The sequence below is a fragment of the Rhinoraja longicauda genome, chromosome 36 (genome assembly GCF_053455715.1).
Source record: "Rhinoraja longicauda isolate Sanriku21f chromosome 36, sRhiLon1.1, whole genome shotgun sequence".
Lineage (NCBI taxonomy): Eukaryota > Metazoa > Chordata > Chondrichthyes > Rajiformes > Arhynchobatidae > Rhinoraja > Rhinoraja longicauda.
Window position 1 is genome coordinate 5,332,789 of NC_135988.1, and position 13,644 is coordinate 5,346,432.

Genomic DNA, 13,644 nt, shown 5'->3' on the forward strand with positions numbered 1-13,644 from the left:
AATGGTGTCAAGTTAGGAAAAGGGGATGTACAACGAGATCTGGGTGTCCTAGTGCATCAGTCACTGAAAGGAAGCATGCAGGTACAGCAGGCAGTGAAGAAAGCCAATGGAATGTTGGCCTTCATAACAAGAGGAGTTGAGTATATGAGCAAAGAGGTCCTTCTGCAGTTGTATAGGGCCCTAGTGAGACCACACCTGGAGTACTGTGTGCAGTTTTGGTCTCCAAATTTGAGGAAGGATATTCTTGCTGTTGAGGGCGTGCAACGTAGGTTTACTAGGTTAATTCCCGGAATGGCGGGACTGTCGTATGTTGAAAGACTGGAGCGACTAGGCTTGTATACACTGGAATTTAGAAGGATGAGAGGGGATCTTATCGAAACGTATAAGATTATTAAGGGGTTGGACACGTTAGAGGCAGGAAACATGTCCCCAATGTTGGGGGAGTCCAGAACAAGGGGCCACAGTTTAAGAATAAGGGGAAGGCCATTTAGAACTGAGATGAGGAAAAACTTTTTCAGTCAGAGAGTTGTGAATCTGTGGAATTCTCTGCCTCAGAAGGCAGTGGAGGCCAATTCTCTGAATGCATTCAAGAGAGAGCTGGATAGAGCTCTTAAGGATAGCGGAGTCAGGGGGTATGGGGAGAAGGCAGGAACGGGGTACTGATTGAGAATGATCAGCCATGATCACATTGAATGGCGGTGCTGGCTCGAAGGGCCGAATGGCCTCCTCCTGCACCTATTGTCTATTGTCTATCTGGTTTCAGGTGCTGGCAAGCAGCTTGTTTGTCACGACCCACCTGTGGAAACGAACACCACACCTTTCTCCCTGGAGGACGAAGCCACGTCGCAGGTGGCAAATTAACGAAAACCTTGGCAACCGGGTCACCGACGACGAGTCTGAAGAACAAAGGAAGAAGTCAGCAGAGCCTCCGTGTAGCCCCAGCCCACCCACACCTCCGGGGACCAGGGACACAGAGGCCACTTTAACGCTGAAACATGAACTACTGCACTCACTGTCTTCTTTTGTCTCTTGGGCAGTTGTTCAGGGCAACTTGTTCCCACCCCACCCCTGATGAGTCAATGATGCCTGTGTCTGAGTTCGTTTAAGACAGGATGGCAATTGTATCTCAGTTCCCCATTAAAAAAAACACAAAGTGCTGGAGGTATCTCAGCAAGTCAGACGTGATCTCGGGAGAACATGGATAGTCGCCATTTCGGGTCAGGATCTTGCTTCAGGTCCGACCCAAAACTGTCACCTATTCGTATTCTCCAGAGATGCTGCCTAATTACTCCAGCACTTTTGTGCTTTTGGCTCAAGATTACAGCTTCTGCAGTTCCTTGTGTCTATCCAGACTCCCATTAGCAAGACTTAGATCCAGTGGCAAGATGCATGGAGACCAAGCCCTTCACAGGCTGAGAAACATAGAAACATAGACAAGAGGTGCAGGAGTAGGCCATTCGACCCTTCGAACCAGCACCGCCATTCAATATGATCATGGCTGATCATCCAGAATCAGTACCCCGTTCCTGATTTTCTCCCCATATCCCTTGATTCCGTTAGCCCTAAGAGCTAAACCTAACTCTCTCTTGAAAACATCCAGTGAATTGGCCGCCACTGCCTTCTGTGGCAGAGAATTCCACAGATTCACAACCCTCTGGGTGAAAAAGTTTTTCAGCCAGAGAGTTGTGAATCTGTGGAATTCTGCTTAACTCATACGTGTACACGGACACATAAACATGTACATGGACTCATGTGTCTTAGAGACACATGTACATGCACACATAGAGGAAGCTTTAATGTGCCTCCTCACTCCCCACATAATGATAGATTTATATAGATTCATATTTTCAACCTATTACCCCCTACATGATAACTACAAGCTTGAAAGTGTTCAGAGGAGATTTACGAGGATGTTGCCAGGACTAGAGGGTGTGAGCCAAAGGGAGAGGTTGAGTAGCGTGGGTCTCTATTCCATGTAGCATAGGAGGAAGAGGGGAGATCTTATTGAGGTGTTTTAAAGGAATAGATCGGGTAGATCGAGTCTTTTACGCAGAGTAGGGGAATCTGGGACCAGAGGACATAGGTTCAAGGTGAAGGGGAAAAGATTTAATAGGAATCCGAGGGGTAACTTTTTCACACAGAGGGTGGTGGATGTATGGAACGAGCTGCCAGAGGAGGTAGTTGAGGCTGGGACTATCCCATTATTTAAGAGACAGCTGTACAGGTACATGGATAGGACAGGTTTGGAGGGATATGGACCAAGCACAGGGAAGTGGGACTAGTGTAGCTGGGACATTGTTGGCCGGTGTGGGCGAGTTGGGCCAAAGGGCCTGTTTCCACACTGTATCACTCTACGACTCTATCTATGACTCTACAAGATAAGAGGAATAGATAGCATGAATGCACAGAGTTTTTTTACCCAGAGTAGGGGGATCAAAAACAAGGGGACGTATGTTTACGGTTTGAGGGGCAAGATTTAATAGGAACCTGAGTGGCAGCTTTTTCACATAGAGGGTGGTGGGTGTATGGAACGAGCTGCCAGAGGAGGAATGTGTAGGAAGGAACTGCAGATGCTGGCTACAGAAATACACCGAAGGTAGACACAAAATGCTGGAGTAACTCAGCGGGACAGGCAGCATCTCTGGAGAGAAGGAATGGGTGAAGTTTTGGGTTGAGGGGTCGGTTCAAATCTGAAGAAGGTCTAAAATGTCTCCCATTCAATAGACAATAGACAATAGGTGCAGGAGTAGGCCATTCAGCCCTTCGAGCCAGCACCGCCATTCAATGCGATCATGGCTGATCACTCTCAATCAGTACCCCGTTCCTGCCTTCTCCCCATACCCCCTCACTCCGCTATCCTTAAGAGCTCTATCCAGCTCTCTCTTGAAAGCATCCAACGAACTGGTCTCCACTGCCTTCTGAGGCAGAGAATTCCACACCTTCACCACTCTCTGACTGAAAAAGTTCTTCCTCATCTCCGTTCTAAATGGCCTACCCCTTATTCTTAAACTGTGGCCCCTTGTTCTGGACTCCCCCAACATTGGGAACATGTTTCCTGCCTCTAATGTGTCCAATCCCCTTATTATCTTATATGTTTCAATAAGATCCCCCCTCATCCTTCTAAATTCCAGTGTATACAAGCCCAATCGCTCCAGCCTTTCAACATACGACAGGCAGCATCTCCTTCTCTCCAGAGATGCTGCCTGTCCCGCTGAGTTACTCCAGCATTTTGTGTCTATTGCCAGAGAAGGTTGCTGAGGTAGGTACTATAACAGCTTTTCAAAGACTCTTTTATTCATAGGGTTGCCAACTTCCTCACTCCCAAATACGGGACAAAGGGCGACGTCACCGCCCCGCGCCCCACGTGACCCTCACCCAGCCAGCGGCCACGTGCTCCCGCTCCACCAATGGCGGCCGCCCGGGCCGGGCACGGGGCGGTGACATCACCTTGTCCCGTATTTGGGAGTGAGGAAGTTGGCAACCCTAATGCTGTATGACTTTGTAACTCTAAATCCCAAGATGTATTAAGTATTATATCTTGGGGTCCATGCCCAGCCATTACCCCCCTGAAAGTGGCAGCACAAGTGGATAGATTTAGATTTTTAGATTTAGAAATACAGCGCGGAAACAGGCCCTTCGGCCCACCGAGTCCGCACCGCCCAGCGATCCCCGCACATTAACACTATCCTACAGCCACTAGGGACAATTTTTACATTTACCCAGTCAATTAACCTACATACCTGTACGTCTTTGGAGTGTGGGAGGAAACCGAAGATCTCGGAGAAAACCCACGCAGATCACGGGGAGAACGTACAAACTCCGTACAGACGGCGCCCGTACTCAGGATCGAACCTGAGTATCCGGCGCTGCATTCGCTGTAAGGCAGCAACTCTACCGCTGCGCCACCGTGCCGCCCCACGGATAGAGTGGCAAAGAAGGCACATGGTATGCTTGCTTTCATTGGTCGGGGCTTTGAGTATAAGGGTCAGGAACTCCTAATGCAAATTTACAGGAGTTTGTTTAGGCCGCATTCGAAGTGTTGCATGCAGTTTTGGTTGCCACATTGCAGGAAGGATGTGGAAGGTTTGGCAAGTGTGCAGCGGAGGTTCACCAGGATGATGCCTGGATTAGTGGGTATGAGCTGGAGGCAGCGGTGTTCTCTGAAACGCTGGTGTACGGGGCACGTTCTATTTTGACTCTGACGGTGCCTGGAATGGAACGAGTTGGTTTGAAGCAGATATGATAGTGGCATTTAAAACACTTTTTTAGGTGGGCATATGGATACGCAGGTAAGTGATGGTCTTGGTATCATGTTTGGCGGGCCGAAGGGCCTGTTCTTGAGCTGTACTGTTCTGTGTCCATGTTCTAAGTCATTGAACTGATGGTGTTTTAGACAATAGACAATAGGTGCAGGAGGAGGCCATTCGGCCCTTCGAGCCAGCACCGCCATTCAATGTGATCATGGCTGATCATTCTCAATCAGTACCCCGTTCCTGCCTTCTCCCCATACCCCCTGACTCCGCTATCCTTAAGAGCTCTATCCAGCTCTCTCTTGAATGCATTCAGAGAATTGGCCTCCACTGCCTTCTGAGGCAGAGAATTCCACAGATTCACAACTCTCTGACTGAAAATGTTTTTCCTCATCTCAGTTCTAAATGGCCTACCCCTTATTCTTAAACTGTGGCCCCTTGTTCTGGACTGAAACCATTTCCAAAATGGTTCCTATGGTTAGACAGAACATTCACTGGATGAATTTGAGAGAGAGTTAGATAGAGCTCTAGGGGGCTAGTGGAATCAAGGGATATGGGGAGAAGGCAGGTACGGATTACTGATTGTGGATGATCAGCCATGATCACAATGAATGGCGGTGCTGGCTCGAAGGGCCGAATGGCCTCCTCCTGCACCTATTTTCTGTTTTTATGGAGCAGGAGGAGGATGTTCACATAATAGAGTCATAGAGTCCTACAGCACAGAAAGAGGCCCTTCGGCCCATCGTGTCCGTGCCGCCCGTTACCAACACAGTCTAATTTTAATCCCATTTTCCCGCATTTGGACCGTAGCCCTGAATGTTGTAGCATTTCAAGTGCCCATCCAAATGCCTCTTAAACGTTGTGAGTGTTCCCGCCTCCACCACCACCCCAGGCAGTGAGTTCCAGACTCCAACCACCATCTGGGTGAAAAAGTTCTTTCTCACATCCCCCCGAAACCTCCCTCCCCTTACCCTGTATCTATGTCCCCTCGTTGTTGAACCTTCCACCAGTGGAAGAAGTTCCCCGCCATCTACCTTATCTATGCCCCTCATGATCTTGTACACCTCGATCATGTCCCCTCTCAGCCTTCTCTGCTCCAGGGAAAACAACCCCAGTCTGCTCAGTCTCTCCTCATAGCCGAGGCCCTTCATCCCTGGCAGCATCCTGGTGAATCTCCTCTGCACCCTCTCCAAAGCTATCACATTCTTTCTATAATGTGGTGACCAGAACTGTACACAATACTCCAGCTGTGGCCTCACCAGTGTTCTGTACAATTCCATCATTACCCCCCTACTTTTATATTCGATGCCCCGGCTAATGAAGGCCAGTAACCCATATGCCTTTTTGACCACCCTGTCCACCTGTCCTGCTGCCTTCAAGGACTTGTGTACCTGTACTCCAAGGTCCCTCTGTACCCCTGTCTTCCCTAGGGTCCTTCCATTCATGGTGTACTCCCTCTCCAAGTTATTTCTGCCAAAGTGCATCACCTCGCACTTTTCAGGATGAAATTCCATCTGCCACTGCTCCGCCCATCTGACCATCTCATCTATATCTTCCTGCAGCTTGCAGATCCCTTCCTCGCTATTCACCACCCCCCCCTACCTTTGTGTCATCTGCAAACTTGCTGATCATGCCCTGTACGTTGACATCCAGATCATTTATGTAGATTACAAACAGTAAGGGACCCAACACCGATCCCTGCGGCACCCCACTGGACACCGGCCTCCAGTCACAGAAGCACCCTTCTACCATCACCCTCTGCCTTCTGTCACTAAGCCAGTTTTTTATCCATTTTGCCAAGGTGCCCTGGATCCCATGGGCTCTTACCTTCTTGACTAGTCTCCTGTGTGGGACCTTGTCAAAAGCCTTACTGAAATCCATGTATACCACATCCACTGCATTACCCCCATCTACCTCCTTGGTCACCCCTTCAAAAAATTCAATCAAGTTAGTCAGACACGACCTTCCCTTAACAAAGCCATGTTGACTATCCTTAATTAACCCTCGATCCTCCAAGTGAAGACTGATTCTGTCCCTCAGAATCTTTTCTAGCAGCTTCCCCACCACCGATGTCAGACTCACCGGCCTGTAGTTCCCAGGTTTATCCCTACTGCCCTTTTTAAATAATGGCACCACATTAGCTATCCTCCAGTCCTCCGGTACATCCCCTGTTGCAAGAGAGGCTCTGAAAATTTGTGCCAGAGCCCCGCAATCTCCTCCCTTGCCTCTCTCAGCATCCTGGGATACATCTCGTCAGGGCCCGGAGACTTATCCACTTTTAATCATGCCAGAGCCTCCAGCACCGCCTCCCTGTCAATAGCAATATGCTCAAGAACATCACAACCGTCCTGCTCCATTTCTAAGTCCGCATCGCCCTCCTCCCTCGTAAAAACAGATGCAAAAATTTTATTTAAAACATCTCCTACATCCTCTGGCTCCACACACAGCTTTCCACTATGGTCCCTGATGGGCCCCACTCTTTCCCTTGTTATCCTCTTACCCTTGATATACCGATAGAACACTTTGGGATTTTCTTTTATTTTGCCCGCTAGTGCTATCTCATGGCCACTTTTTGTTCTCCTAGTTTCTTTTTTAAGAACCGCCCTACACCTTCTGTATTCCTCTAATGATGTCTGTGCCTTAAGTTCTTTATGCCTTCCAAAAGCCCCCCTTTTTTTTTTGAATCAATCCTACTATATCGTTCGACATCCAAGGTTCTTTGGACTTGTTTGTCCCACCCTTAAACTTTAGGGGAACATGCTTCCTCTGTACTTTTTCAATTATTCCTTTGAATGACTCCCACTGTTCTGATGCGGTCCTCGAACTCTTCTTGAGTTAATGTCTCTTAAATTATTCAGTGCCATATCAAACATCCATGTGGAACGAATGAACCAGCTGTTTCACTAATCCGCTCTTGACGGCTATCACAGCTGCTGTTGGGGGTGCCCTCTGCACTTATTGTTAGCACAAGCCTATCGATGCACGGTGGCACAGCGGTAGAGTTGCTGCCTCACAGCGCCAGAGACAGGTGTTCGATCCTGACCTCTGTCCACAGGTTGCCTGGAGTGTGTCATATTCACGTTAATTCTCCATCTGCCTGCCAGCGCCTGTTTGCAAGACTAAGAGGGCACCTCTCTCCCCCAGGAGTGATGGCGGCAGAGGGGTGAGTTGTAGAGGGGTTGAGCACAAAGCTCTCATGCCCTTTACGCCCGGGTCTCTCTGTCTCAGCAGGGCGAAGGCATCATATTTAAAAAGTGGACACAAAATGCTGGAGTAAATCATCTCCATGTGCTGCCTGACCCACTGAGTTACTCCAGAATGAGATGCTGCCTGACCCGCTGAGTTACTCCAGAATGAGATGCTGCCTGACCCACTGAGTTACTTCAGAATGAGATGCTGCCTGACCCGCTCAGTTACTCCAGAATGAGATGCTGCCTGACCCGCTGAGTTACTGCTGCCTGACTCGCTGAGTTACTCAAGAATGAGATGCTGCCTGACCCGCTCAGTTACTCCAGAATGAGATGCTGCCTGACTCGCTGAGTTACTCCAGAATGAGATGCTGCCTGACTCGCTGAGTTACTCCAGAATGAGATGCTGCCTGACCCGCTGAGTTACTCCAAAGGGTATTGTTGCCTGACCTCTGAGATACTCCAAAGAGATGTTGCCTGACCCACAGTGGTAGAGTTAGAGGGATAGAGTGGTACAGCACCTGGGACCTGGGTTCACTCTGCCCAGGACAGGATGGCCCTGCAGAGAGTAGTGCGTTCGGCAGAACGCACCATGGGAACTACACTCGCCCCCCTGCAGGACCTATACATCAGGAGGTGCAGATCCAGAGCAAGCAAGATCATGAGGGACCCCTGCCACCCCGGTAACGGACTGTTCCAGATGCTACGATCAGGCAAACGCCTCCGCTGTCACGCTGTGAAAACGGAGAGGATGAGACGGAGCTTCTTCCCACAGGCCATCAGGACTGTCAACTTTTATAACCCCAGAGACTAAATTTTTGTCGACAATAATAGTAACTTATTAACTTTATTTATATGCTGTAACTGTAATTCTTTTTGTGCACAACCCGCAGGCATTGCCACTTTCATTTCACTGCACATCGTGTATGTGTACGTGACAAATAAATTTGACTTGACTTGACTTGACTACGAGTGCTTGTATGTACGGAGTTTGTACGTTCTCCCCGTGACCTGCGTGGGTTTTCTCTGAAATCCCCTGGTTTCCTCCCACACTCCAAAGACGTGCAGGTTTGTAGGCTAACTCGTTTTTGTAAAATTGTAAATTGTCCCAGGTGTGTGTGGGATAGTGCAAGGGTGCGGGGATCGCTGGACGGTGCGGACTCGGTGGGCCGAAGGGCCTGTTTCCAAGCTGTATCTCTAAATTAAACCTAAACTAGGCCGAGGGGGCCAAGTCAATGGATATTTTTAAGGCGGAGATAGATAGATTCTAGATTAGTGCGGGTGTCAGGGGTTACGGGGAGAAGGCAGGAGAATGGGGTTGAGAGGGAAAGATAGATCAACCATGATTGAATAGCGGAGTAGACTTGATGGGCCGAACGGCCTAATTCTGCTCCTATCACTTATGACATGTTGTGAATCTGTGGAATTCTCTGCCTCAGAAGGCAGTGGAGGCCAATTCTCTGAATGCATTCCAGAGAGAGCTAGATAGAGCTCTTAAGGATAGCGGAGTCAGGGGGTATGGGGAGAAGGCAGGAACGGGGTACTGATTGAGAATAGTCAGCCATGATCACATTGAATGGGGGTGCTGGCTCGAAGGGCCAAATGGCCTCCTCCTGCACCTATTGTCTATTGTCTATTGACATTTATGAAACGTAAAGCTAAACGTTGCCTGTTTATTTCAGAGTGAACACCTGAATCTGGCATTAATAAATCAGTTGGCTTTTGCTACCACTTTCCAGGAAATTCAGTCCACACCATTATGGAAAATACTGGATAACTTGCAAAATAAATGCAAAATGAAAATAAAAAACATAGGCATGAGCTGCACAGTATTTGGGACACAGAACTTGATATTAATCTCTTTCTGAATAAAAAATTCAGACAAATTGGAACTGCTCCTCCCAGCCCAAATATTTATGGCCTCCATCATTGGCATATCATGGGTGCAGAGTTTGCCTGCTATAAAATACAGAGCTTTTAGTTTTTAGAGATATGTTGTGGAAGCTGGCCCTTCGGCCCACCGAGTCCGCACCGACCAGAGGCCACGCGTACACTAGTTCTATCCTACACACCAGGGACAATTTACCAAAGCCAATTAACCTACAAACCTGCACGTCTTTGGAATGTTGGTGGAAACCGGAGCACCCGGAGAAAACCCGCGCGGTCACAGGGAGAACGTGCAAACTCCGCACAAACATCACCCGCAGTCAGGGTCGAACCCGGCGCTGTAAGACTGCAACTCTATCATATATCATATATATACAGCGCGGATACAGGCCTTTTCGGCCCACCAAGTCCGCGCCACCCAGCGATCCCCGCACATTAACACTATCCTACACCCCACTAGGGACAATTTTTTAAACATTTACCCAGTCAATTAACCTACATACCTGTACGTCTTTGGAGTGTGGGAGGAAACCGAAGATCTCGGAGAAAACCCTCGCAGGTCACGGGGAGGACGTACAAACTCCTTACAGTGCAGCACCCGTAGTCAGGATCGAACCTGAGTCTCCGGCGCTGCATTCGCTGTAAAGCAGCAACTCTACCGCTGCGCTACCGTGCCGCCATGTGCCACTGTGCTGCCCTCTCTGTATATTCTTTACATTCAGAGACAACAGTTTAATTTGGAGTATTGTCACGTGGACTGAGGTACAGCGAAAAGCTTTTCTTTGCGTACTGACCAGCCAGCGGAAAGGCTGTACATGACTGCAATCATGGTGTCCACAGTGGGTGGGTGGGCCCTGAGGATTTATGTTTACAACGAGAGGCCATTTTAGAAGGATGAAGCACCGACTGAGTCCACGCCAACCAACGACCACCCGTACACTAATTCTATCCCACATCCTAGGGTCTATTCACCGAAGACAATTAGCCCACAAACCCGCATGTCTTTGTAGCGTGGAAAGAAACCAGAGCACCTGGAGAAAACCCGCGAGGTCACAGGGAGAACGTACAAGCTCCACACAGACAGCGCCCATGGTCAGGATGGAACCCGGGACTCTGGCGCTGTGAGGCAGCAACTCTACCGCTGCTCCACCGTGCCGCCCTTTTAATAAAAGCAGTTAAAACATTTCTCCAAAGTTATTTATATAACGCTCACTCTAAAAACACACGAACAGTACATAAGAAAACTGGACAGCTAAAGCAATAGGTTGAGAGAAAATAAGCTGACTGAGAGGTGGACGGAAATTTAGAAAAATACTAGACCAAGTGGAGAGAGAGAGAGAGGCGGAGAGAGAGGGGCAGAGAGAGAGAGAGAGAGAGAGACAGAGAGAGAGATTCAGAGAGAGAGACACAGGGAGAGAGAGATAGAGGCAGAGAGAAGGGACTGAGACACACACACACACACACACACACAGACAGAGAGGGAGAAAATGGGCCCAAACCTCTCCTGCATTGGTGCAGCATCCTCTCTTCCCCCCTCCTCCCCCCTGCTCCCCCTCCTCTCCCCTGCTCCCCCTCCTCTCCCCCGCTCCCCTACTCCATCCCCCTCAACCCTCCTCATCCCTCCCTCCCTCCCCCCCTCCCTCAGAGATAGATTTAAACTTTAAAATGTGAATAACTTTTAAAATATATAACACCGATTTCAATGAAACTTCTTCCACTAGCACCAAAGGGACGACGATGAGTAAGGTGGGCCTAGAATTGTCGTGCTATCGTGCACCGTTTTGACTGTAGTTCAGGAACAAACAAACGAACAAACGAGAGTTTTAGTATATGATACCAAATGCTCAAATATAAACAACTACTGTTTAGATAAGTGTATCCCAAAAAACAATAGACAATATGTTATAATTAATTTTAATACAATATAGTTCCTCAATCCTACAGAAGAATTCAAAGTAACAAAATATATATATTTTTAATTCCCCACATTTTCACTGATCTCTTGCCTTTACACAAGTACCAAAGTGAGTATAGCTCCCTTACAAAAATCTCCCTTACAACTTTAGTTCCCCTTGCTTGGCCCTTCGACGAAACCTGATTCCACACACTTTTAGGCAGTGACTCTCAACTCAACAAAAAGCTCTTTTTATAAATACCTTTCATCCTGTTGAGTCAGAGTCACACAGTCATAGAGTGATATCGTGTGGAAACAGGCCCTCCGGCCCAACTTGCCCACACCAACTTGCCCACACCAACTTGCCCACACCAACTTGCCCACAGCTACACTAGTCCCACCTGCCTGCGCTTGGTCCATATCCCTCTAAACCTGTCCTATCCACGTACCTGTCTAACCGTTTGCTAAACGATGGGATAGTCCCAGCCTCAACGACCTCATCTGGCAGCTTGTTCCATACACCCACCACCCTCTGTGTGAAAAAAATTGCCCCTCAGATTCCTATTCAATCTTTTCCCCTTCACCTTGAACCCATGTCCTCTGGTCCTCGATTCCCCAACTCTGAGCAAGAGACTCTGTGCATCTACCCGATCTATTCCTCTCATGATTTTGTACACCTCTATAAGATCTCCCCTCATCCTCCTGCGCTCCAAGGAATAGAGACCCAGCCTACTCAACCTCTCCCTATAGCTCACACCCTCTGGTCCTGGCAACATCCTCGTAAACTTCCTCGTTGCATCCAGTTTTCTTTTTTTGGCAATCGCGATAAATTGGCCATCTGGCAAAATGAAATCACAAAGTGCTGGAGTAACTCAGCGCGTCAGGCAGCATCTGTGGAAGACATGGGTAGGGGACGTTTGGAGATGGGACCCCACCTTCAGTGTAAAGGCCCCAGATGCCAGAAATCTGAAATAAACAGAGTGCTGGAAATTATCAGCAGGCCAACCTGCACCTGTGAAGTATTCATGTTACAATGGTGCACTCTGTTTCTCTCTCCTCAGATGCTGCCTGACCTGCTGAGTGTTTCCTGTATTCAGAGCTGCTATTTTACATTGTTCCTTCCACTGTCCTTCCAATTCAAAATTGATTGTGTAGGAAGGAACTGCAGATGCTGGCTTAAACTGAAGATAAACACAAACTCAGCGGGTCAGACAGCATCTCTGGAGAATGAATGAATGAATGAATGAATGAATGAATGAATACGTTTATTGGCCAAGTATGTGCAGATACAAGGAATGTGCCTTGGTGCTTCCGCTCACAAATGACAACACAAACATACAGTTAACAATTAAGAATAAAGCATAACCACATCAAAACAATAAGGATACAACATTACGGTCTAAACATGTGGGTGAAAATAAACCAGAGCAAAAAAAGAGAGACTACAGACTTTGGTTATTGAGTAGAACTACTACTCGTGGAAAAAAGCTGTTTTTATGTCTGGCTGTGGCTGCTTTGACAGTCCGGAGTCGCCTTCCAGAGGGAAGTGCTTCGAAGAGTTTGTGGCCAGGGTGAGAGGGGTCAGAGGTGATCTTGCCCGCTCGCTTCCTGGCCCCTTGCAGTGTACAGTTCGTCAATGGGGGGGAAGGTTGCAGCCAACAACCTTCTCAGCCGTGCGAACGATCCGTTGCAGCCTCCGGATGTGGTGCTTGGTGGGCTGAGCCAAACCGGACCATGATGGAGAAGGTGAGGACGGACTCAATGATAGCAGTATAGAATTGGACCATCATTGCCTGTGGCAGATTGTGTTTCTTCAGTTGCCGCAGGAAGTACATCCTCTGTTGGACCTTTTTGACTGTGGAGGAATAGGCGACATTTCGTGTCGAGACCCTTCTTCAGACTGAGAGTCAGGGGAAAGGGAAACGAGAGATATAGACAATAGGTGCAGGAGGAGGCCATTTGGCCCTTCGAGCCAGCACCGCCATTCAATGTGATCATGGCTGATCATTCTCAATCAGTACCCCGTTCCTGCCTTCTCCCCATACCCCCCTGACTCCGCTATCCTTAAGAGCTCTATCCACCTCTCTCTTGAATGCATTCAGAGAATTGGCCTCCACTGCCATCTGAGGCAGAGAATTCCACAGATTCACAACTCTCTGACTGAAAAAGTTTTTCCTCATCTCAGTTCTAAATGGCCTACTCCTTATTCTTAAACTGTGGCCCCTGGTTCTGGACTCCCTCAACATATACACAGAACAAGAGAAAATTGATTGACTGAAATAGGCCCACTGAATGCCCGCCGACCATCGATCGATCGCCCGTACACACTAGTTCTATGATATCCTACTTTTTCATTCACTCCCTACATACGAGGGCAATTTAGACAGGCCAATTAACCGAGAAACATGCACGTTTTTGGGGTGTG

At 48.4% G+C, this 13,644-nt stretch overlaps 1 protein-coding gene across 1 annotated transcript in view; it reads right to left on the reverse strand.

Annotated features, from left to right (window-relative positions):
- Positions 1-759: 759 nt before the first annotated feature.
- The window catches only part of LOC144610262 (disintegrin and metalloproteinase domain-containing protein 9-like), a 71,284-nt gene continuing 58,399 nt past the window's right edge, over positions 760-13,644 (reverse strand). The window contains exon 13 of the mRNA XM_078428852.1: positions 760-896. Coding sequence (XP_078284978.1) covers positions 760-896 — 137 coding nt within the window. The remainder of the gene's footprint in view (positions 897-13,644) is intronic.